The sequence below is a fragment of the Cupressus sempervirens genome, chromosome 5, assembly GCF_028749045.1.
Source record: "Cupressus sempervirens isolate cs-2001-9-10 chromosome 5, ASM2874904v1, whole genome shotgun sequence".
Taxonomy (NCBI): domain Eukaryota; kingdom Viridiplantae; phylum Streptophyta; class Pinopsida; order Cupressales; family Cupressaceae; genus Cupressus; species Cupressus sempervirens.
In genome coordinates this window covers 610,157,421-610,184,744 of record NC_143122.1, presented here as the reverse complement: position 1 = coordinate 610,184,744, position 27,324 = coordinate 610,157,421, and the positions used below count along the sequence as shown (strand labels likewise).

At 36.7% G+C, this 27,324-nt stretch overlaps 1 protein-coding gene across 4 annotated transcripts in view; it reads right to left on the bottom strand.

The window, feature by feature from the left end:
* Positions 1-623: 623 nt before the first annotated feature.
* The window catches only part of LOC149557367 (uncharacterized), a 321,202-nt gene continuing 294,501 nt past the window's right edge, over positions 624-27,324 (bottom strand). For 2 of the 4 annotated variants that reach the window (XM_089832039.1, XM_089832041.1), the window contains 2 exons: positions 27,169-27,252; positions 624-1,077 (listed from right to left, as the gene is read on the bottom strand). In XM_089832039.1, the coding sequence (XP_089688165.1) occupies positions 910-1,077; positions 27,169-27,252 (252 nt within the window). In that variant the 3' untranslated portion in view covers positions 624-909. Of the gene's footprint in view, positions 1,078-16,461; positions 16,576-27,168; positions 27,253-27,324 lie in introns of those variants that run through there. The other 2 variants (XM_089832040.1, XM_089832042.1) reach the window with 2 other exon arrangements.

Sequence of the window (27,324 nt, the reverse complement as noted above, 5' to 3'; positions counted from 1 at the left end):
TTTTTACAAATTTTGTGTTCCATGGAAAAAAACTAGTGCACTCAACATCAAAATCCTTACATGTATCAGTTGGTCCAATAAGAAAAAGTTTCTTCACATAAAATCACATATTACAGCAAAAAATAGGGAATGTCAAGATGATGATTAAAATAATGAATATTACTAGTATGTTTAGATATAGAAAAAAAAAAATTCAAAATTATGTATGTTTACAAATATTATTTTAACAAATAAAATTTAAGTTTTCTTAGTAGATTGAAGAAAAAACAAACAAACTAATTTCTACTTTATAAGGCGGTTGATTTGTTTAAAAACAAACCAAATTCAATCTTTATTTTGTAATAAACAAATACAAGTTGATTTTTGTTTTAAGATAGATATAATTTTTCTTTTAACATTGATTGTGTTGACTCTTTATACAACAACTATCATTGTAAAAAGATCAAATAGGCCAAACCACCAAAGACACTACACAAGTTATTAAGGTTGGGTTGATTGTTAAGAAACAAAAAAGTGGCTTACAAATTAGGTGTATTTTCTATGACTTGTATGGTTAGATGTCAAAGTAGAAGAACTTGTGCATTTCAATGGTTGTGCATCCCCAAAATTAATGAACAAAAATGTGCTTCAAAGATAATCACCTTGATTAAAGAACAATATCCCTTGTTCAGTTTAATAAAAGGAGTTACAACTACAACCAAATGTGAAATTTATAATGTTTAACCATCAAATGATTACACGTCTTGAAAGTTCAAAAAATATCTAATTAAGGTTACAAATACCTAAATAAATTTTATTACTTATTGTCCCCTTTTACTATATATTGAGGAATTAACAAATTTAAAGTCTAATGCTATAAATTATTTCTTTTTCCTTATTACCTCATATTTTGAGTGCAGTTCAATAAAATCAATAGCCATCCCAAGAGATGGAAACTTGGTGAAAGGGATACCATTGATGAAGAAGTGAAGCTGTAACTTCATGGTTCGCTTGGCCATATGCTTGTGAGAAACCATAAACATGTATTACTTTTTGTTCAGGTTGATGCTCTATTCGTCCCCCACCTAAGGGATCAGCCTACCAAGAGAGAGAGAGAAAATGTTAGCATCTAGTAGACAACTCCACCCTACAAATTTATAATCATGTTACCATTATCAATATTACAAATTATAACTTTTCATTTAAAAAAATAGAAGAGCATGGTTGTCATTCATGTTTGTTGATTAAAAGGCCACTTTAAAATTACCATGTAGGCCAATAACTATTCTTTTTTGAAAATACAATATTAATTAGATTAATTTTGTATATTTATTGGTACCAATAGCATTCAATTATTGAGGCGACTCTTGTTTGTCTATGTTGATCTAAGGGAAAAAGAAGAAATTAAATTAAGCATCAAACAATGTAGCTAAACCAAATGGTGTCTTGGTCTTATTGCAATTGGAAACAAAAAAAAAAAACTAAAATATATGGAAAATAAAAGAGGCAACTGTAGTAATGATTTCTTGAACTTCTATATATTTAATATATAATTTTAGCCAAGATTGTTAACAGATCTCTTGTTATAGGTGGAAAAAAAAAATTATATAAAGGATGCTTTAGAATTGAAACAACATAAAAAAAAATCTTTATTTTTTTAACGGATGTAGTCTTAAAAATTAAGCCGTCACTCTCAGCCTTGTGTTAGCATTTATGGGTTCACAAATTTTTTTCATGAATTTCTAGCCCTTTCTCATCCTCCAAATCAATATTATTTGTTCAAATCTTGAGGATGGCTCTAATTTATATGAATGATTTCACATTTATCCACTTCCCTGTTGAGTTCCTTTTTTGCACCCATGCTTCATTTTCCCTCTTTATCTTTCTGATTTCTCCCAAACGTCTTTTACACCTAAGGTCTCCAAGGTTCCCTCTTGAAATGGACCCTCTCAAGTACAGGTCCCACTAGTGCAACCTATACCTAGGTATAGGTCGAGGTTGATTTACATCTGAGGATATGATTTTATAGAATTTTGGGGCACATTTCAAGATATTTCATTTTTTCGCCTAGTGCCCTCACGAATCTAGACCTTCAAATCACTATAAGAGGATGCCTTCTCCCTTCCTTTGGATATCCATTGGGGGAAAGATATCTCTATTCAAAATTCAAAAGCATTCATATGAGCAAGCTATTGTGCATCTAAGGGGTTCAAGCAAGAAAGCATTCATTGAAGGCATTCATCCATCTTCCATAAAGCATACAAATATTTCCTTCTATAGATCTAGCTCCTTTCTCCAAAAGAAGCAAAGGAATTTGCAATCAAGGAGGAAAGTTTACATTCATCCATTCTTGTCTTCTTTCTCTCTTTCTTACTCAATCCAACATTATGGCAAACTAAAATAGTCATCGAAAAGAAGCAAAGGAATTTGCAATCAAGGAGGCAAATTTAAATTCATCTATTCTTGTCTTCTTTCTCTCTTTCTTACTCAATCCAACATTGCGGCAAACTACAATAGTCAACATTCAAGGGCTTGGTCTCATAACTTCCTATTAGGTTTTTTTGGGGTCCAGGGTATTGCATCGACACTTGTGACCATCTCCAAAGTGGCATTGCATTGTCAAGGTATAAGGTTATTTATGTTTCAAATCTAGATTATATTTCCCCGTGAACTTTCAATCACCTTTGGAAGAGACAACATGTGTAATAAGAGTGGAGATCCCTCTTTGACAGAGAACAATGGTAGAGGAGGGTCTTTTTGAGGAGGTTTTAGGGGAAGAAACAATAATAGAGGAAGATTTGGGAGCCAAGGAAGAAGCCCAACAATCTTTATATGAAAGTATTGCAATTGCAATCAAGTGGACCAAACCATGAGTAAATGTCGTGAGAAAGCTTCTAGTTTCCATGTTAGGGAGAGGAGAACTCAGTCAGTTCAAGAGGAAGACAATATTACTGTAACCTCTCCCATAGGGAAAGTAGGACTAGTGACAGAGGGAGAAAAACTCATGCTTAAGACAATAATGAAGATACACCAATGCAAGGAACCCTCTATAAGGAAGACTCTTCATAACGACATACAAGTGACATGGTAAGATTTGCAAAGTCATTGTTGATTTTGATTCAACTGAGAACATTGTTGCTTCGGAAATGGTACAAAAGTAAAAGTTGAAAATGTTACCCCATACTAACCCCTATAAGGTGGCATGGTTGAATAAAGGACAAGTGTTGGTAGATGAATAGACTTGGGCAGAGTTTGAGATAGGATTTTATAAGGACAAGGTGTTGTGTGATATACTACCCATGGATGCTTGCCATTTATTATCAGGCTTCCCTTGGCAGTTTGATATCAAAGCCATGGATGATGGGGAAAAGAACTCTTATGTTATAACCAAGAAAGGTGGGAAGTATCAAATGGATCCACTACCAGACCAAGGGGAAGATAAACAAGTAGTATCTAGTGTAATGTTTCTTCGTGGCAAGGAATTCCTTAAAGTCTTAAAAGAAGGGGACTAAGGCTATGCTATAATGGTGAAACCTAAAGAAGAAAATAAACCAGAGGTCAAATCAGAGACTCCTCAACAAGTTCAAAGGATATTAGATCAATATCAAGACATATTAGTGAATGAGATCCCTAATGCGTTACCCCCTATGAGAGATATCATTCATCAAATAGAACTTATCCCAAGAGCTACCATACCTAACAAAGATGCTTGTAAGATGAAACCCTCCCAAAATGAAGAGATAGCCAAACAAATGTAGGAGCTATTGGAAAAGGGACTTATAAGGAAGAGTTTGAGCCCATGTGTAGTTCCTACTGTGTTGGCACCTAAGAAAGAAGGTAAATGGAGAATGTCTATTGGCCCTAGAGCCACAAACAAAATCACCAATAGCTATAGATTTTCAAAGCCAAGAATAAAAGAAAGGATGGATTATTTGGTAGGAGCTTGCTATTTCTCTAAGGTGGACTTAGAGTCAAGTCACCATCAAATTAGAATAAGACCAGGGGATGAGTGGAAGACAACCTTCAAAACTAATGAAGGATTGCATAAGGGTTGGTGATGCCATTTGGGCTCATAATGCACCAAGCACCTTTTGTTGACTTGGTGGTCAACACCTCCTGCAGGGTTCCCAACATGGCTTAACCACCTCTCATGGATCTATAAGTCTTGTGTTTGTGACATTCATTGATAGCTCAAGCTTTTGGCACGAGGGCAAACCTACCAACAATTGGTATCAGAGCCTTGGGTCATAGGTTCGAATCTTAGGAGGTTTCCTTCATTCCATCGGTGTAAAACCCTCAGTCAGTGTTGATGGGGAGATTGTTGACATGGTGATCTGCACCTCCTTCAGGGTTCACGACATGGCTTAACCGCTTCTCGTGGATCTTGGTAAGTCTGGTGTTTGTGACGTTCATTGATAGCTCGATCTTTTGGCGCAATGGAAAACATACCAACACCTTTATGCACCTGATGAATGAGGTCTTGGTTGAGTTTATAGGTAAATTTGTCATAGTATATCTTGATGACATATAGATATTTGGCAAGACAAAAGAGGAGCACCTCAAGCATTTGGATTTGGTTCTCAAGAAAGCTTCATCAAGAGAAATAGGTAATCAATTTGGAGAAGTGTGAGTTTTTTAAGTGAGGTAGAAGCCATACTTAATTGGCCAACTCCTAGGTCATTAGGAGTTGTAAGAAGTTTCCATGGTTTGGCTTCTTTCTATAAGAAGTTCATAAGGAGTATTATTCACATCTATGCTCCCATCATAGATACCATCAAAGGTGGGACGAAATGTCAATTTTCTTGGACTAACAAAGCTAATGAAAGTTTTGAGTGGTTGAAAAGAACAGATATTGAATTGCTCTCCTTAAGGTTGTCTGATTTTAATCAAGTCTTTACAGTGGAGTGTGATGCTAGCAAGTTGGCCATAGGGCAATGTTAAGCAAAAAAGAGCATCATGTTGCATTATTCTCAAAGAAACTTAATGAGGATAAACAAAGGTATTCAACCTATAACCTAGAATTGTATGCTATCATTCAAGCCTTAAAGAAATGAAATCACTATTTTTCTACCCAAATAGTTTATAGTCTATACTGATAACAATGCACTTAGCTTCTTGAATGGACACAAGAAGTTGAACCAAAGACACCTTAAGTAGGTTGAATAGTTGCAAGCCTATACCTTTACAATTAAACACAAAAAAGGTGCTACTAATAAGGTGGGAGATGCCTTAAGAAGAGAGTACTCGCCATTCAAGAAATGTAGTTGTAGAGTACAGGGTTGGATGCTTTAAAAGATTTGTACAAGGAAGATAAAGATTTTACAACAGCCCATACATTTTGTCCATAGTTTACTAATGCTTATCATGTTGACTATTCTCACTACATCTTGCAGGATGGATTGTTCTTCTACTTTGCATTCCTCGATGCTCCATGAGAAAAAAACATGATCAAAGAGAAACATCAAGGTAGTCTCAGTAGGCACTTTGGTCTAGACAAGACCTTGGAATTAGTGTTAAGATTCTACTTTTGGCCTAAGGTTCAAAGTGATTTTAGGAATTTTGTAGAAGAGTGTTCTATTTATCAGAGATAAAAAGGAACTTCCTTTAATGTAGGGCTCTATCAACCCTTGGCTATACCTACTAGACCTTAGGAATGTATTACCATGGATTTTGTCCTTGGCCAACCTAAAACATCTAGAGGATTTGACAATGTCTTTGTGATAGTAAACAAATTTACCAAGATCGCACATTTTATTCTGAGAAAATGCACCAATGATGCCTCATACATTCAAGGATTGTTCTCTAGAGAGGTTGTTAGAGTTCATGACCTACGCCTTAGCATTGTCAGTGACAAAGACTCAAAATTTGTAGGTCATTTCTAGAGAACCTTATGGAACAATTTGGGTACTAATGTCTCTTTCTAATCAGCATATCATCCATAGTTTGATGGCCAGATTGAAGTTGTCAATAGTCATTAGGCAACTTTCTTAGGTGTCTTACCAAGCAACATGGACAAACACAAGATTTGGTAGTAAGGCAAGTTATGTAAGCCTACAATGACTCAATTAATAGAAGTACTGGTAAAAGTCCATTTAAAATTGTGTATGGATGCCATCAATGAGGAATAATGGAACTCAGAGATCTTAGTGCAATGGATACAAGGAGTTCTCAAGGTGAAAGTTTTGCAAAGAATATAAGGGAGATACATGAATAGGTCGGGAAGAGCTAGCAACAGAGCACAAAGAAGCGTAAAGCTCAAGTAGATAGGACAAGACGGGAATGACACTTCAAAGTGGGAGGTTTAGTTATGGCATATCTAAGGAAAGAAAGGTCACCCAAGGGGAAACCTACCAAATTGTTTTTGAAGAAGATTGGATCTCTCAAGGTAGTGCATAAGTTTGGGAATAATGCTCTGAGGTGTAATTGTCACATAACTTGGGAATTTCACCCATCTCCAACATCAATGATTTGTATACGTCTAGAGGCACAATGAAAAACATTGGACAGAGATCTATGACAAGATTTGAAGAATAAGAATGGGTTAAAGACCTTCCTCTTGGCCAGCATTTGCAATTTGAATTCATCCTAGATTCCAAGATACTTAAGAAGCCAAGGAAAAACGTCTGTAGAGAATACTCAATGAATTGCCCCACTCTATCGGAATCAAAAGCCACTTGGATGACTAAAGTAGATATACTAAAACATGGACTATTATTCAGGCCCTTTCAACTCAAGGGGCTTGAGTTCTTCCCTACCTCGAGAGTATGGTGCAGGACCACTCACAATTTTGTTGTGCTTTGTGTTAAAGGTGTTATAATAAGGTCAAGAGGCTATGTACCTCGTTGGGTTGAACCAAATTAAGACCCATTTCGGTTAGGATGGTGGCCTTAGTCACATTTTGGACTCAAAGCTACCAAGGGTGACAATGTCATAAATAATGCTTAGAGTGGGTGCTTAGTGGTTGATTACGAGTTAGTATGAGTACACATCTTGTGTTCGACCTTGTATGGATTGACATAACCCTACAATCAATTGGATCATCTAGCCTGATGAACTAGCTACCTAAGGCACTTGGTTTGAGGCTTTGAAGTTGCACAAGTAAAGAGTCATGGTTTTGAAGTCAATTTGGTCTTAAACCATATCTTAGGATTCCATAGTTGGAATTCCAAAAATTTTCTTGGAATGCTAGGATAGGATGCATAGTATTGTTTCATTCCAGTTATGGAGTTGCCAAGATTGATTTATCAATTTTGAGGTGATCTCCTAACCTGATCATTGGGATGTGATAAGTCGAGAAGTCAAGAAAGAAGACTAATAACATTGTAAGTAGGGTGGAATGATGGAAACCAATGGTGGATTGGAGTTCTTTATGAAGGTCCAAACCCCATTCAGGTGCCCAAAACTAGGGGTAAGTTAAGTGGTGAAGGCTTTAGCAAAATATTGCAAAATTAGTCCTAGTTAGCAAAATCAGCCAAATCTTGGTCAACATGAGTTAGGCGAGCTAGGGGTAAAATCAAGTTACAAATATTTGGTATAATTTAGTAGCCCAAAAGGGTTTGCAAATCTACAATTTAATCTAGGGGTTGTTCAAAAGCGGAAAGAAACAACATCCAAATAATCGATTAGGACAGTTAATAGAATTAAGTCTCTTATAGCACTTACTACATTAAATTGGATTGTAGGTTTTTTAGTCCAAGGACAAAAGTATATATGGTCACATGTGGGGCCTACATAACCTATAAACTCATTCATCCTCCTTTGGAAGTTGGAATTTGATGAGGTCCTAGTTGGTAGAGCTATGGAAATGTAATCCATGGGAAGGACTGGGTTTCAAGGTTAGTTAGGATTTTGAGTTTGCAACTCCCTCAAGAATTGTTGGATTTAATTGTCAATAATCTTAGGAAGGTAGAGGGAAAATCCTAAGTGAAGCTTTGGAAAGGCCACCTATTAGTGGACTATTGCATGGTCATTAAGATCCATCCCGACATTGCTCGCCATTTTATACGCTACAATAAAACATAATATAAAACAAAAAATGTGTATTTATATGTAACATAGGGGTAGATAACTTTTGGGGTTGTTCCCACTAAAGTTTTGTATTGAATGTTTTTTTTATGCCATGTATATGTATGTTGAGGTTATTTCAATAGTTCGTCCTAGAGTGTAGGAATAGTTTAAGGGTCTTCTACTAGATTCTTCCGAATGCATAAGCTATTTCAAAGTTTTGCTATTCTCATATCAAATGTGATGGATCAATACTCTTTAATCATTTTTTATTTAATTATTTTAAATATTTTCATAAAAGTTCAAAATTATTTAATCAAACACAATTTTAGGAACACATTTATATTTGTTTCTTTGAAAATATCTTCAAATATATATATGTCTATTTGCATGCTATGGACTCTTTTATTTGTATCCCTATTAAATTACTAGCAAGTAAAGTTGTTAAATCTTTGATTATTTCAGCAAAAAAGATTAGAAAATATTACATATAATCTCAAATCAATATTAAATATCTATATAGAGAAGAGTTTTCATACAATGTGTTGGTAATAACTTAGAGTGATGGTTGAGGAGTCATGATTCTAGCAACCATGGTTCAAAATTCCAAAGATGATATTGTGAAGTGTTTGTGTTAGGGATGAGATCCTCAATACATGGCCATATAATAAGGTTAACCTCCAAATTAGACCATTTAAAAAAATTTCCCCCTACCAATCCCTTCCTCACAGCCCTAATTCTTCCCCACCTATCATAATATTTTTTCATTTCTCCTAGATTGTTTTGAAGGCCATTGATTTAGATTCTATAGATATAACTTCCCCAGTTCTATATAATGTGAAGTTATATATGTCAAACCATAATGATGACTCATTTGCAATAGTCAAAACCATCAATTCTTAACATATTGATATGCTAAAGAGGTAGTGGAGAGATGGAGAAATGTAAGTATTATCCTCAAAGTTTTAATCACATGATTAGGGCAACCCTATGAAAATTTTCATAGGATTAATTCTCCAAGGCATTTTATTAATTACCTTTGTGAGGTTTTATATTTAACTTTTGGTTCCTTTTGTCTTTTAGATTGATGACATTTTCAACTTCCGCTTGTTTCAAGCAATCTTAGGCCTCAAATGGAGTTGCAAATTCAAAGTAAATAAGGAACTAAGCATTCTTCAAGTGGAGCTTTTCGGCTCGATTGCATATCCTTGTTCTTTAATTGAAATGTCTCATAGATAGGCTTGTTATTGATAATTGTATGGAAAAAAGATTTCATTTGTGCAAGATGGATATAGAACCCCATTTTAAAATTTCACATCATTTCAATGAGATTTGAATATAGGATTTTATGAATTTCTAATACATAGGTGGACTTTTCAAGACCCATTACATATCACTTCATTAAAACTATAATTACATGTAAATTTAAAACATGACTTGAATGTAAGGGTGGTGTTTTTGTGTCTATTGCATGACTTTAAAACATGTTTCTACATGTGTTATGTTTTTATAAGTCCATTATAAGTCAATAGGGGTGTTTTTAAATGCATTTAAAACAAAGTTGTGAACACTTCTAAATGGGTTAAAACAACATGTCATCACTTTGGGTGGTCTTTTCAAACATAATTGCATATATCAAAATACTTTGGAATTCATGCATATAGAGTGTGAATGCATGTTATGACCTCATATATGTAATAGCCGTATTAAAACACATTATGATTCATATGGTGGCAATTTAAAGAATTTTTCATGTGATAATTCCTTATGTTATATGCTAAAGCGAAGTCATAACCTTAGGCAGCAATTTTTATCACTTTTGCACATACATACATACATATGTAAATGCATGCATGCATACATTCATACATACATTCATACATACATGCATGCGTCTATGTAGACATACATGCGTCCATACATACATACATGCATGCATCCATCCATCCATCCATAAATGCATACATGGATCCATACATACATCTATACATGCATCCATACATACAGGCATGCATACATGCATGCATCCATCCATACATACATACATGCATGCATGCATCCATCCCTGCATACATGCATACGTGTATACATCCATACATACATACATTCATACATGCATGCATGCATCCATCCATACATACATAGATACATACATGCATCCATACATACAGGCATGCATACATGCATCCATCCATCCATACATACATGCATACGTGTATACATCCATACATACATACATTCATACATACATGCATCCATCCATCCATCCATACATACATGCATCCATCCATCCATCCATACATACATGCATGCATGCATACATCGCTACATCCATACATACAAACATGCATCCATACATACATGCATACATACATGCATCCATACATCCATACATACATGCATCCATACATCCATCCATCCATACATACATGCATACATACGTATATGCACATACATGCATGCACACACACACACCCACCCCCACCCCACACACAAAGTCTTTTCTATATTTAAAAGACATGTAATGAGTTATCAAAAGCCTATTTTGGGCAGCGCTTTTCAATATACAACCTTATTCATACATGTAAATGCATAAGAAAAGCCCATTTTTGGTCATAAAGTGATTTAAAAGGTTGCTTATTATGTGCAAATGCACAAATAAAGCTCTTTTTGGGCATAATAAGGTAAAAGTGCATCATTAGTATATGTGTTGTAGGCTAAAATCCTCATCCTTGGCTATAGCTTTTCAACCACAATCTTTTTGACATGGAAATACATTTCTAAATCCCGTTCGTGGCTTCCTAGAGGTAAAATGCAACTTGTAATGCATATACTTGGGTCTTCAAAGCACATCGCTTGGTCAGGTATGCAAAAAATGTCTCTATTTTTGTTTTCATTTGACAATTAAAAGCCTATTCTTAGGGTTATAACAATGTTATTACTAGGGTGTGTTTTGGGCATTCTAAAACTTGTTTTTGTTCTCCAACAACAAAAACATGATTGATATTGTATGTAAAAGGCAACACAAACCCCATATTTAAGCTTCAACATTAAAACCGACTCATATATGGCATGTAGTGTGGATTTTAAAACTCATTTTTCAGTTTGTACACTAAAAATGCCTCAATTTCTACATGTTATTGGTTTTTAAAACCACATTTTAGGAAAGGGCCAACAAAAAAAACCTATTAAAGGGGTCACATTTGCGATTCAAAAGCCCATTTTTGGGACATTCTTCACCGAAAATGACTTATAGAGCATTAATTGCAAGTACTTTACATGTGATTGCAAGGAAAAGTCATATCCTACTACAAACACTTCCTTTGCAGGTTTGCCAAAGTCTTTCTTGATTAAATTTTCATACACATTTTAATTTTAAATAATAAATATTTGTCAAGGAATTATTTTTGACTAAAAAATGCTTCAATGTAACAAGAGGATTTGGTCAATTATGTTGCGTATATAAATGCCATTTTGATGAGTTTTCCTAGATTTGAAATCATCAAGGATTTGGGAGAGTTTATTCAAAGTTTTGAGCCTTCTCTATTGCATTTCCAATTCTTGAGAGAGTTATGCTTTCATTTTTTAATTCTTTTTGTTGCAAACTAGGGCTTCTTTTGTATAGTTCTTATTTGTTTCTGTGCTTCTATTTTTAACGATCGTTTTCAGAATTGTGTGGTCTTCTAAATGAGAGCATTGGTTGCAAATACTGCCCAGTGAAGTGCAACTTCAATAAAAGTTCTTCCTTGAATGATGCGCATAGAGATGCAAGTTGTTCCACAAAGAGAAAGCTTTAGACACTCATTTCTCTTCAACATGTAGTCTGGATTAAAAACCTTGTTCTAAGTAAGGAATCACTCCAAAAAAGAGAGGTATTTTCCTTATGCTAAGCATTTTGCATGCACTTTTTGTTGCTTTGAGAAAGTTGTAAATGAATGTTATAATTTAGTCGATATACATTATAAAAACTCCAATTAGCTTTTAGTGGGGCATAAAAATTCCACTTATGAATAAATAGACCGCATTTTTGTATATACATGCATATGCACCTTATTTCTTTGCTCAAAGTTTGTTGTTCACTCATATACAATGCCTCCAGAAAATCAATTGTTTTGATTTTTTCCCTCATTTGAAGAGCTTGCTTTGCTTAAAATTCTTAACTTGTGTTGCTTATAGGCCTTCTGCTTATATCCTATATGTGTGCTTTTCTAGATTTGCAAAGTTCTATCTTGAAAGATCATATTATGGTTTTTTTTCTGGTAACTATATAAAAACATGATGCAGTCATACAAAGAAAGGGATGAAAGATGAAATGATTGCAAAAATAGAATGTTGTCAAGATAGAAATTGACACAAAAAGATACTTTCCAAGGAATAATCATTATGATACAAGAAAACCAAGGATGTGGGTTCTTCATCTGGATCAAGATGCTTTCATCAAATCAAAACATACCAACCATCGAGCATCCTCTAGCAACATGGGGACCAATAAAGGATGACATAATAGAAGTCATGCAATCATGAATATGTCAAAGCTAGTTAGTTAGAGAATAAGTCATGGTCGTTAGTGGTTTTCCCCTTCTTTCTCCACTTTTATTTCCACTCTTTTCCTATATAAAGGAGGATCTCATTGTAAATAATCACCTTTTCACAATGCAAGAATTTTTCGTTAATTTGTATTTGTACTCTAAAGACTTTGAGCTTAGACATATATTGAATTGCTTTCAATAAAAGGGGAAAGTTGCTTTTAAACTTTATGTTGATTCAAGATGTTATGTGATGACATTTTTAAGATATTAATTTTGAGTTTTGGGGCCTTGCTCAAGAGGGATTTAAATTCAATTGTACAAACTAAGTTGCCTATTGTATTCAGAGTCAATTTGAACTTTTCAACACTTCGTGTTATAGGACAAATTGCTATAATTGATAGTGGTACCAAAAGCTTAGGGTTGGTTAACTTTGTGGTTTAGTATTAAGTAGTTACACATAATTTGGTGAGCATTTGATAAGAGGATTTGTGCCTTACTATGTATTTGAATTATTGAATCCTCATTTGAGATAATTGCAGGAGACTTGGGTTCTTGTACTTATTCCACAAAATATAAAAGTGGGTTGTTGTTTGTGGAGTTGTTCCTACATCAACCCCCAAGCCACTAGTATTATCATAGCAATAAGACCTCTTTATTCAGTTGAAAGTTGTAGTTGGTTCCAAATCATTCTTGAAAAAAAAGAAATTGATTAAGAGAATTGTCCTTTTTGTAATTTCCAATTAAGTTTCTAATGGAGCCACCTATAGTGACAAGGGAACCTCCCCTGTTACAAAGAGTGGAGAAATCTCAAGTGACATATAAAGTCAAGAAATTGTAAGTTGTGGTCACGGTGACTTACAATATTTTTAGCCAATAGTTTTTGTGACTCCTTTGGGGACACAAAACGCATTCAAAAGCCTCACACTTCCATTTGATGCATACCCATGTTCTTTTCATTGTAAATGGTCATTGCAATTTTTATTTCTTGTAGTTTTTCAAGCTTTCACCAAGGACATGTAAATGGTTACCCATCCTTAGGCAAATTCTTTTGGTCCATTGAATTTGACTCTACCTCTACATGTTGTTCCTAATGGCTCGTGAAAGAATTTTAACAAGTTCTTTGGCGATGAACAACATCTTGATGAACATATTGTCTTTTTCTATGTTACATGCACTGCACATGGTGTTGAACACGAAGATGTGTCTGTAAGGTTGTTTGTGAAACTCTCCAAGGTGTGGTTGTTGAATAGTTTTACAATCTTGCACCATGTACTATTACAAGTTGGGCTACTTGTATAGCCAAGTTTGAAGAAAGACTCAAGCCTCATAAAGATGCTGATATGCTTTGTTGGCCTAGTTTACTTAGTTGATAAAAGTGACTCACGTACCTATGCATGAATTTGATGCTCATTTCAATAAATAGACACAGAGAGTTTCAATTGTTTCTCATCATATAGCTAGAAATTTGAAGAATTTCTTTATCAATGCTCAAATTCCTAAAGTCATTTCTTTGCTGAGAAGAGAAGCCCTGACTACTGTTGTGGTCATACATACCTTGGCAATAAAAATTCAGAATGACCTTTTTCTTTTTGGGAATAAAAGAAATGAAGCAAGAGGGTTTGAAGAAAGTTCTATCTCTTCTAATTCATTTTCTTCCACGACAAGGACAGATCATGTGGTGTGGAGGTTAGCAAATGAGTTGCTTGCCCTTAAACGGAAAATAGCTCAAGGCATGCTATTTGTTCCTCCCAAACATGTACAAATAAAGCATCTTCCAAATGATGCTCGTAAAATTGTTGTTGAGAATCGACAAAAGTTAGTATCATCACCTCATAGGCTTTATATTGAGGAACAATCGGTAAAAATGAGAACAAAGCATCTTGAATCTAAGGATACTGATATTTTATTCCTTTCCAAGAAAAGGAAGTAGACATACCTCAAAGCTCTTATTTCTAGTTTAGGCAATCTTAGAAAGATGTAAACAATATATTTTTGTGCTCAAGTAAATGAAGACATTCATGTCAACTGACATAAACAAATGGACATGCAAGTAAATATTAATCAAGTTGAAAATAATGTATTTGTGTCTCAAGGTCATGAACATGGGTACACTTTGCATAAATGTCCTACCCCATAGCTTGAAAAGGAATTTCTCATAAACAATCAAGACTTTCCCAAGTCTAAAGTTTGTGAGCAATATGGTGAGGTACACAATTTAGTCATGTCATTACCAAAATCACGAGTGAGATTTTCTCAATCAGCCTAAGGTGCCAATGATTGATGAATTAATTAAGCAAGTTGCAATTGACAAAAAGTGTTTAGACTTTGTGTGATCAAAGATGTGTCCCATCATATATCTTGTTTGGTTGGAGACTAGTGGAAAGCTAGACATTCCAATTATAGCGAGCATGAAGATACAATTGAGGAAGAGGTTATCTATGCATATGCAGCTCAACAAGAGTAGTTTGAATTGATGGACTTATCTTGGAGCAAAATTAAGTATGATTCCTCTAAAAAAGGTGAATTTGTTCATCTCCTCCAAGAGGCATTGTGTCAAGCATTAGTATCAACACTCATGTTGTTTGTGTTTCATCTATGCAAAGAACATGCAACTTACTATAAGATGCCATGAAAAGGTATCTATTTTGATGAGCCAATAAATGATCTCATCTGAAAAGTTGCATTGTTGGCTAGTTTTAATTAGGTATTTTTTTTCCCTTTTCAATTAGCGTGTTTGCACAAGTTTTCTTTTTGTTTTAACTAGGTTTTCTTTGTGTCAGCCGCATCATTCATTTTGTAGTTTAGCATTTTGATGCTCGACTCTGCAACCTAATGGATTCTAAGGTGCTTAGAGTTATAGATTATACATTCCTCGTTGTTTTTAAGAACAAATGAGCCACGATCCCCAATTAGAGCTAGATGTTGTCCTCGATTTTTTATTCACAAAATTGGGGCAACTCTATGGTAAATCTCGTAGGACAAATTCTCAAAGGCATTTCCTTAGAATTTTTTCTTGGCCTTGTATTTTATTTTATTTATTTTTATTTTTATTTTTCTTAGATTGAAGGCATTTTCAATTCCACTCATTTAAAGCTATCTTAGGCCTCAAACATAGTTTTCTAGCCAAAGTTATTAAGGAAGTAAGTGTTTTGTGGACAGGTTTTTTTTTTTCAGTCTGACTTCGTCTCATTGTTCTTTAATTAAGATCTCTAATAGGTGAGTGTTTTGTTGATAATTGCAAATAATAGAAAATGACATTTACATGTTAGATGAATTTAGAACAACATTTGAAAATTTTACATCAATTTGATGATAATTAAATTTAGTTTGAAACAAATTTCTAATATATAGGTGAACATTTTAAGTCCCATTCAATATCTCTTCATTAAAACTATAATTACATGTAAATTCAAAACATGAGAGATCTGTGTACAAGGCTGGTGTTTTTTATGTCTATTGCATGACTTTAAAACATGTTCTGCTATGTGTTTGTTGTATAAGTCCATTATAAGTCAATAGTGGCAATTTTTAATGAACTTACATGTATTAAAGGCAAAGTCATAACCTTGGGCGACGATTTTTATCACATATATATATATATATATATATATATATATATATATATATATATATATAACTCATTATGCATTTAAAAGGCATGTAATGACTTACTAAAAGCTTGTTTTGAGCATTTTTTCAATATACAACCTGATTCATACATGTAAATGGATAAGAAAAGCTTGTTTAGGGTATAAAGTGGTTTAAAATGTTGTTTATTACATGTGAATGCACGTACAAAGCCCATTTTGGGCATTATAAGGTAAAAGTGCATCATTAATATGTGTTGGAGGCTAAAATCCATGTCATTGGCTATAACTTCTCAAGCACATTCTTTTTAACATGGGAATGCATTTCTTTAGCCCATATAGGGCTTTCTAGAGGAAAAACGCAGTTTGTAGTGCATGTATTTCAGTCTTCAAAGCACATCGCTTTTGCTTGGTTGGGTATGCAAAAAAGCCTCTTATTTTTCTTGCATCTGACAGTAAAAAGAACATTTTGCGGGCTGTAACAGCAAAAACGTGATTACTGGAGCATGTTTTGGGTGTTGTAAAGCTTGGTTTTTTTCCACCAACATAAAAAAATGTAACTGATATCATATGTTAAAGACAATAGAAACTTTGGTTTTAAACTTGGACAGTATAAACAACTCATCTATGGCATATATTGTGGGTTTTAAAACCAGTTTTTAAGCTTCTACATTTAAAATGCCTTATTTTCTACATGCTTTTGGAGTTTCAAATCACATTTCTGGCAAGCATTAGCAAAAACATTCATTAAAAGGTTGTATTTGGAATTCAAAGTCCATTTTTGGACATTCTTCAACAAAATTGACATAGAGAGCATTGATTACAAATATTTTACATGTGATTGCAAGGAAAAATATCATCCTTGTGTAAACACTTCATTTGTAGGTTTGACAAAGTCTTACTTGTTGTTATTCTTGTGCATTTTTACTGTAAATAACAAACATTTGTCAAGAAATTGTTTAAGAATTTATATTTGACTAAAAAATATATTAATTTAACAAGGGAATTTGTGTGAATTAAATCTTTGCGGGAATGAAGGGAAACCCGTGTAGCTTCGAGTGGTGCAATAGTGGCTTCACAAATGCAATCATTGAAGGAACTTTTTTCAAAGGTTGAATGATTTTCCGTAACTCATCAAATTGAGCAGCCACTTGGATGCGCACTAATAAAAATTCCCTCTCTGATTTGACAACAGGGGAATTCACAACAAATATGCCAAACTCTAGAAATCTAAGATCAATAAGCATCATATGCAGTAATCAACCAGTTCTATCATCACCATAAATAAGAAGCACAAATTCATGAAAACACAATATACATCCATGAATAACCACAACCAGAAGAGGAGCACCAATTGCATATGTTTATTGCATATAACACTAGCCCTTGTTACAATTTGCAATCAAGCTTATATAGAGAAGCTACCTCGACTTTGTGATTTTCAAAGGTAGGATTTCTCCCATGCAAAAAATATGGAAAACAATGCAATTTGATCCAATTTTATGCTAACTAGCCTGCACTTACTTTAATTGATTTATTTTGTGTAAGAGGCATTTACATGGATATAAAACATGAGAGAAGAAGAAGAAGAAGAAGGGACTCTAGCTGAAATTGATCTTCGAGGTGTTGTTCAAACACCACTTCCAAAAATATCGATGCTTTCTATATCAAAACATTCTCTCTACATAGGCAACTCATAATTAATTCCAATGCACATTATCTCCTCCAAAAACTCACAAAAAAGGCTTCAAAATTAAGAACTGGTGGTGAAAAATGTGAAAACACATCATCAACCGAAATTGCCAATACTCGACTCTATGTCTGTAGTTCTAGCCTCAAATTCTTCCAAGTGTGAAGCGCCCATCAAAGTTGCTAACTTGCTTAGCTCCATTGTTTTCTGGGAAGAATGGCAAAATTTAACTTGTCCACAAATTGCAAAGTTGGCATGTGACCTTTCTTCCTTATGACTTTGTAAGGACCCCTTGATACTCAAATTTGAATCTTTTTATTATTCCCATTATGTCAAATGGGTTTGGCATGTCCATCATTCCAACCTCCTTATATTGATTCTTACAACTCTCATATGTCCTTGGTAGCTTCAAAACTTTTGATCTTGCAAACTTTGGAGTTATTCTTACATCAACCGCCAAGCCACCAATGTCATAGCAAGAGGACCTTTGTGTTAGGTTGGAAGTTGTAGTTGATTGCAAATTATTCCTGAAGAAAGAGGAATTGATTAAGAGTACCACCCTTTTTGTAATTTATAGTTAAGTTTCTATTAGAGCCACCTATGGTAAGAAGGGAGCCCAGAGTCCACCCCCCCGAGAGAAGATAGAAATCTGACAAGACATTATCTTAAGTCACAATTTTGTAAGTTGTGGTCACAATTACAAACAAAAAATTTAGACAACAGTGAGTAAAGAGTGTCACATAATTTCTATGGCACAAGGAAATCTACAATTTCCTTGAATGTCTTTGTTTCTCCTAAATGTCAAAGAATTCCCAAACCTTAATATTAACTGGAGATCTTTTATCTAATTGATCATTTATAACTAGTCATATTTTTTCTTCCTATAAGACTAGTAAACCTCTTGAAATAAAATCCTTACTAATATGTGATGCTCCAATTCTCGTAATTGAAGGTGTTGCTCCTTTGTATTCCAATTCCTTCAGTGTCAGGTGGTCGGCAAGTGTGTAAGGACGAGAGGGATTAAACTGGAGGCCTGGAGGAGGTCGTATGATGGTAAAATAGAAGGCTATATAGTGGGTAGTGAGGATGGGCCATACAGTGAATTAAGAAGATGGTCGTATGGAGTAGTGGAGATGGTCGTACAAGGGAGTGAAGATGACCGTACGGACGAGGGAAATCAAGGGAGATGGTACCGTACAGTGGCCACAAAGCAAGCCGTATGGATGGTGGATGGCAGATATGGCCGTACGGTTGATGGTGTCGTATGGTATGATGGAGCACAAGGTTGTATGGTGTAATTGATCACAGGGCCGTATGGTATGTTAGAGCATAGGGTCGTTTGGAATGGTGGGGATGTGGTATGGAATAGGCACTTCGTAATGTGGAAGGTGGATGGTGTACAGATGGAGGAAGAATGTTTAATCATGCAATCATAAACTTAGAGATCGAATTCATTAGATAAAGCTACACAAGAATGGAGATTGAATATGCATAACCTTCGATTAATATTTGCCAAAGATGTTGCTCGAATTTGCTATCGATAGTAAATAGTGTATCAAGATGTATCCCGTTATTGTATCAAGATGTATCCCATTAGTGTATCAGGATGTATCCCATTAGTGTATCAGGATGCATCCTGTTAGTGTATCAGGATGCATCTCGTTAGTGTATCAGAATGTGTCCTGTTGGTGTATTAGGATGTACTCCATCTGTATCGGGATGTATGCCGTTGGTATCGGCCGACAGGGTGTGTATCGGAATGTGTGTATCGGGAAGGTTCTACTATTGTAGCTGAAATGTTGTATTTGGCCAACGGATACCTTTGGGAAGGTTCCTCAGATAGTATTTATACCCCCCTTCGAGATCATTGTAGTCATCGGATCAAGCATAATGTAATATCTTTGGCATGTGCGAATATAATAAAAGGAGTTCTGTTGTTTTCATATATTATCTGTATGCATTGATTTCTTTACCCAGTACGGTAAACATTTGGCGCCGTTGCCCAATGGACTTGGAAAGGCAGGCGAATGAAGAGTAATGCCGAATCAGCTGAACAAGAATAAGAACAAGCTGAAGGAAAAGGAAAAATACACACAGCACAAGGAAATCTAATTTTGGCACAGCAAGCCGAACGTAGGAGGAGGTTCCAGAAGATTGCCAACGAACATAGAAGTGCAGAGGAATTGTTGGGAGAGGCTCGACCGCAGGTGGTATTGGTGGAAGAAGCAAGGGAGGAGTTTTTGAATTTGTATTCGCCGAGGGAAGAGAATCCAGATGGAAGAGAATTGACTTGCACGGCTTGGAGTGCCAAGGGAGCAAGAGCGTGGAGTGACCTCTTCATCCACAATACACTTCTAGAAGGGACAGATTCACTTAACGGAGACCTTTCTTCACCAAACAGCATCAGTGTTTGGGATACCGAGCGTCGGCATCGGGATACCGAGCGTTAGTGTCAAGATGGTGGGACCAAAGGAGAAGTTGCTAAATTTGATGGTGATGGAGCAGCTGATCCCATCCGACATTGTAAAACCTATGAAACGATTTCGAGGGCCAATGGCATAACAGATACAAATGAATGAATGAAGCAATTTTCGACAACCCTACGGGGGGTGGCAATTGATTGGTTTACTAATACCGATCCACAAAAGTTAAACAGTTGGGATAACATTAAAAAGGAGTTTATCGTAGAATTTCAACTGTTGCACGATGATAATGAAATTGTAGCAGAGATATTCAATACTAAGCAGGGGAAGAATGAAACAATCTGAGTCTTCACGAGGAAGTTGAAGCACTTGATCAATAAGATGGAGAATAAGCCAGCTGATGGGTTACAGAAAAGATGGTTCATTGAAGGCCTTTACCCAAAGCTGCGAAAGAAGATGAAGATCGTGCCACCATCGACATACACTGAAGCGTACAATCAGGCAATGAACCTAGAAAATGAGCAGAAGACCAAGAAGAAGAAGAAGAATAGTTCATCCTATTCAGATGACGACGCGTCTTCAGAAGAAGATAGTAGCGATGATGAAGGCAGCAGCAAGAAGGTCCACGCCCTCCAAAAGGACATGATTCAGATGATGGAGTTTAGGAATATGAACAAAGAGACTAAGGGCAATGAGCTATGGTGCACGGAGTGCAAGAAAGAAGGCCATACGAAGGGATCTTGCCCGAAAGATCAATTTTGTGAAATTTGCCAGATTATGGGACACTCGGTAAAGGAATTCCCTTTCAACCTAAAAACAAGAACATCGCAGCAAGTGTTCCTAACACAGGAAGTGTCCACATCGGGAGGGAGCGAGAACAACAGTGCGGAGGGTGCCATGTCAGGAGGATATAGAAATTATCGGCGCAGTCAAAACAACAACAATAGCGGCAACAACAATAATGGTGGGAGGAGTCGAATCCAATATGATGCGAATGGCCGACCGATAGTCCAATGCCACACATGCAATCTATGGGGTCACTTCACCCGAGAGTGCACAACAACAAACACACCGAAGTTGTTATGCAGATGGTGTGGACCTAGCGATCATGACAATGCTAAATGCCCGAAGTCTAGAGTAAACTTGATTACCGTCGGGATGGATGAGGAAGAGGTCCTGGCCATCACTCAGAAGCAGGCGAAGCTATACCCCGACCCGACGGAGGAAAAGAAGAGACTGGAGGAAGCATGGGTAGAGATCTAGAAAGCAATGCAGGCAAAGAAGGTACACCTGAAGGATACTACTAGTACCTCCGCACAGAATTGCGCAGAACAGAACATTGTACAGTAAATATTACAAACTGAGGTACCCGTCAAGATAAATGATCTATTGCTCATTATGCCTCAACTCCATACTACACTCACAAACATAGCTCCAACTACTAAGTTACCAGCAGAGCAAGGAAGGGAGAAAGAAGGTGGCGCAAGTGCAGAAGATCTGATGTTGTTAGCTCTCTCATCCAGACACCATCTGGCAGTAGTCAAAATGGGAATTCTCGAGACTATTTTGATGGACACGATTGTGGACGGAGGTTCTGGCATCAATGTGTTACTAGAGGATACTTGGAAAAGGTTAGGATAGTCGACATCGTGGCCACCTACATTCCAGTTGCTAATGGCCAATCAACATGGAATCAAGCCATTGGGAGTCCTGATAGCACAACCAGTGACGACTGGAACACAGCCATTCCTGTTGGACTTCGTCGTCATTCTACTGAAAAGGAGAGGGTACGACGCTATTTTGGGCCATGGATGGCTAGTACAAGCAAGGGTTAAGCACGACTAGAAGAAGAATACTCTATCAAGGGAGCATGGAGGTAGAAGATTCATAATTGACCTGCCCACACAAATGGTAGGTGAGGAGGCAGCATCATCAGACTCAGAAGGTGGAAGCGAGAATGATGACGAGTGGAAGAAGAGAATGAAACCTGACAAAGATGGAGTATTAAGACTGGAAGGAGGGTCGAGTGAGGACGATCTAGACTCGTGAACGGTCTTTTTCACTGGCAAATGGAGGACTACGAGCTCTTTCCGAGCTGTAATATGTTGAGGGTCAATGAAGGTGAGAAAGAAGAGGAAAAAGAATGTTCGAAGGATTATAGAGAAGCGGAAGAAGGAAAGGCGGTTATGGCTGAAGCTGAAGGGAAGAACATGCAGTACGAACCAAGAAAAAGGAAAAATCCCACCGTACAAAACATAGTAAACGGACCGTGCAAAAAGGAAATGTTACGTCAAACCACGGATATAGCAGAAAGGTGCCGACAGCAAGGAAGACACATCATACGGTCTGTACAAGAAACAAAGAGGAAGGGTTTAATAAAAGCTTCAGCATTACGGAGTGAAGGTCCTAAAATCAAGAGTACAATTATTGACGGTAAGATGGCATTCATAGTACCGAGCGTCGGGAACAAACTGGGCGATATGGAAAACCTAAGGGAGAGATCGTGTAATTAAAATAAACTTCGACGGTCGCAGGCACAGTGGGCCACGAAGGTGACACAGAACAGGCGCAAGGCATGGCACAATAAGCACTTGAAACTGAACAGGTTTCAACCCGGACAGTGGGTGTTGAAGTACGATGGCTGAAATGAGATCAAGCTAGGCAAGTTAAAAATAAAGTGGGTCGGGCATTATAAAATCTCCGAAGTGGGCAATAACAGAGCAATAAAATTATGGACGCTCGATGGGAAGGAAGTAGCTGACGTAGTGAACAGGTTGAAAGTCCACCATGGAAGAAATAGCGCACCTCCGTGGACAAGCAACTAAGAAAAGAACGATTGTAAATGCTGTATATATGTAAATATTGCACATATGTAAGACAGAGTTGAATTTTTTTTTTTTTTTTTTTTTAAAGATTGAAAAAAAGCACCGTACGGTCAAGTGAGTAGGAAGTACACACCATACAGTGTTCTCAGGATAATCACCGTACGACATCCAAACTTATATTGTTGTACGGTGCCCCCAACTTCTATCACCGAACGACTCCATTTTATAACTTCATGCGACTAAACACTGTACGGACATCAACACTCAGACTTGTAACACCGTACGGCTTCACTTATATCACCGTACGGACTTCCAAGCATCAAGCAACATAAGGGGATATGTACGGCAGGCAAGCCATTTTGAAAGCAGAAAGCATTTGTTTGAAGGCATCAAGTCTAATTATACCGTACGCTTTGGACCATGTGGAAGGTTTTCTTATATACAACAGGCACCGTAGCATTCGTAGAAGATCACACTTGGAGTGCTCTATAGAGTTCCGTACAAAAGAATTGGAAAATCTTTGATGTTACTTTAAGTGCCCAAACTGGAGGTGTTTAGGGGAGGAGCCGTATAGGAAAAGAAGACCTGCGAGTAACCTGCAAGTGATTCTGCAAGGGTACGACATTCAAAAGAGGAGGGTTTATGCTCACACCCGTGCGGTCTTCATTTTGTGGTCTAGAAGCAGTAAGATTAGTAACGCCTAAAGAAGAGAGGGTATCCATACGTTGAGAAAGCCTTCACCAGTCATCATACGGCATCTCAAAGCTATTCCGTACGTGGGCATAGCAATTGCTGGTGGAGTAGTATTCATTGATTAGCAGAATGAAAAGGGTGGAATGCAAACGTTGAGAGGAAGATAGAAAGATTTTTGAAAAGCATCCATAGGGTCTTGGCAACAAGATTGTTTTTAAGTGAACCGCTTGGAGTCCTTCATCCAACGTCATTGGCAAGTTGCAAAAACACAGCCATACAACATACAGAAGAGAAGTGTAGAAGGAAGCAATTAGAAGAGAAAGGAGGTTTTCCATTAAAAAAAAAAATAACAAATTGAAACAGTTTGGAATGAGTAACAGATGATGCCAAAGGGAAGGGAAAACATCAGCAATTGCCAGAACGAGTGTGGGATCAGAAGAAATTGCAAAAATAGTGTGTTCCATGCATTTTTGTGTGGGTTTTGGAGTGCTAATTTAGTCTTGGTGGCAAGGGGCACTGCCCCTTGACCCCACTGGTGGCATTGCCCCCTAGACCCCCAGTTGTCGTAGATTATCAGTTGTGGGAAGTACGACCAGTTGATGAGACTGGGAGCTACTGCAGGCATAGTGTGCCAGAGGTGGAGAGATAATAGAGCAAAGCAAGTCCCTGGCAAAGTTGGTGCTTATAGAGAGAAGATAGGCAGAGGCTGGGCAGGAAGCTCGAGAGATGGCGGAGAAGGCTCGGGAGGAGATGACCGATCGACTTGCCACCCTGCAGCTTGCATGGGAAGCAGAGCGGACAGCCTTGTTAGTGCAACTTGAGGAAAGTACACGAGGGAAGCAGCAGGTGAAACAACAGGTAGCAGCAGCGGAGCAATCTTTGATAGAAGCTCTTCAGGACAAGGACTCAGCGAAGAAGGCTCATGATCAGAAAGAAGTTGAGAGTCAAGAGGTTGCATTGATGCTGAAGGAAGTAGTGGAAGAGAACTCTCAAATCAGAGCTGATTTGAAGGTCAGACAGATCAGGTGTATCAGCTTCGACGCAACTAGTCTTTGTAGTTGGAGACACAGCCTCCAGGTTCATGATGTATAAGTCCATGTTGTTTTTGTTGTTTTATGAAGAATATAGTTAGTTGTTGGGTTTTTATTGTGTCGTCGTCGGGAGACGACTTTTCTTTTTGGGGGGGATGATGTCGACAGTAAATAGTGTATCAGGATGCATCTCATTAGTGTATCAGGATGTACTCCGTCTGTATCGGGATGTATGTCGTTGGTATCGGCCGACAGGGTGTGTATTGGAATGTGTGTATCGGGAAGTTTCTACTATTGTAGCTGACATGTTGTATTTGGCCGACGGATACCTTCGGGAAGGTTCCTCGGATAGTATTTATACCCCCCTTCGGGATCATTGTAGTCATCGGATCAAGCATAATGTAATATCTTCGGCATGTGCAAATATAATAAAAGGAGTTCTGTTGTTTTCATCTATTATCTGTACACATTGATTTCTTTACCCAGTACGGTAAACATTTGCCAGATCCGAGTGAAGTATTACATGCAACAACGGAATAGGGTGAGGGTTGAATCCCACTGAAATCGCACGATCCAAATAGGAAAGATCTTTCACTTCCGAAATGGCGAACAATCCAAAACTCCAACAGGAATTCGCAGTACATAGAAAATAATTCAAAAATCATTCCTAAAGACTACCTACAAGTCGTGCTTAAATACCCGTCGAGAAAACTTTTCGAGGTTGTACAAAGATAGCCGATGGCGACACAAACTATAGAAACAAAACAAAAATGGGTCCGAGATATATTAAATCAATCAGCCCATTAACAATAGTTTGATAAATGATTTATTTTATAACGGGAACATTACATAATACTCATAAACTATTTAATTTCATGGTAGATTTTGGAAGTATAATACATTTTCATTAACACATCAAGGCAGAAAGGAGAGCTAGACACTATATCTAGCTGGTCTAACTCTAGTTTGTAGTTAGATAAAAATTTATCAGCAATTCTTAGGTCAAGAAAGTTGCATGTATGAAATTGAGAAAAGATACGTGTAATGCCTATCTGATTTAGGATATGCTAAGGTATGTGAGATAATGACTTGAAGGACAATATGCCAAAGAAAATACTTGGCAAGGTGCTTTAATATGTCTTGGTCTGCATGTACATTTTGTTAGTTTGCGGTGACTTATCAGGGAAGTACTGTACATACTCCATAGTTCCTTAGCTGGGTTCGAGGCCGGGCCAGGCCCTGAGTGGGGGTTTCTGAGAAAAAAATTTTGGGGCTATTTTATCGGTATTTTATAACCGACATGTTGTAACTAATTTTAACCCTAAAGCAGCAAAAATACTTGTATAAAAGGGCTTAGGGTTAGGGATTTTCATAAGGTCTGATGTGAAAATTGATTCTTGTGTCAGTATTGAGTTGTAAGGGATTATAGATTGTAACAGGTTGTAATCACTAGATCATAATAATTTTGGACTTGCTGTTTGGTGGACATAGCCCAGGGATTGGGTGAACCACGTTAAATCTTGGTGTCTTGTGTTCTCTTCTGTGTGATTGATTATTTTATGATGTTGTTTATATTTGCATGTAATTGTTATTTTTTCTGTCTGTGGTTTATCCTAACACATCTTTTTATGTCAAAGAATAACATTAGACCACCATTTCTATAGTGACATCAGTTGTCTCAAGTGTGACCTTACCTATGCGATAAACATTGAAAAGTAAAACAATTTTACACAATTTTCACTATGCAAGATATTGTCACAAAGTGCTGATAAGGGCATAGTGTAGCAGTCAATTCATAGCGTTGCTGTGATGGACACCAAGTTCCAAACATGCACTGATCTGCGGAGGTCACAAACCATGTGCCTACACTAGGCATTAAGCCTAGACACTATGTGCCTAAGCTGTATATTGAGGTCATAGTTTGAACACGGTGATAATATCTTAAGGATTGAGACCCCCCAATACTGGTTTCAGTGGCAAATCCATTGGGAAGAGCTTCCCCGAAAGGTGGTCTCTCTAGGCTTGGATCAGGTAAAAACCCAATTTTGCCAAATAAAACACATCACAAAAGAAAGACTTCCAAGTAGCAACCGAGAAGCACCAAAATTATTCTCAAGAACATTTAAATAATGAATAAAAGGTCAAAACTATTAATGAGATTCCTGCTGTTACTCAAACAACAAATGGGGCATAGAAGTTTAGGACTCTATATTATAACAATGTTAATGAAGATAATAATAGAATAAAACATCTTTCCTAAGTTCAAAACCTTACTGAAAGTATAATTCACATATCTTTAACACTTTTCAGTATCATCTGAGAATCAATTAACTAAAAGAAAAAATTGAAGCATTTGATTTTGGAAGGAACTTCCTACTATATTAGAGGTCAAGGCAAATTGACATACATGAAATCCTAATACTCCAATCTTGTCCCTTACTTCCTGTAAGATATCAGCATGATATGCTAAAGTAGAATTTCCTCTCACTATCTGACAAGTGCAGCATAAAATTGCATCCAAAAAAAGATCATCAGTAATCATGGCTACCAAATATTTAACAAA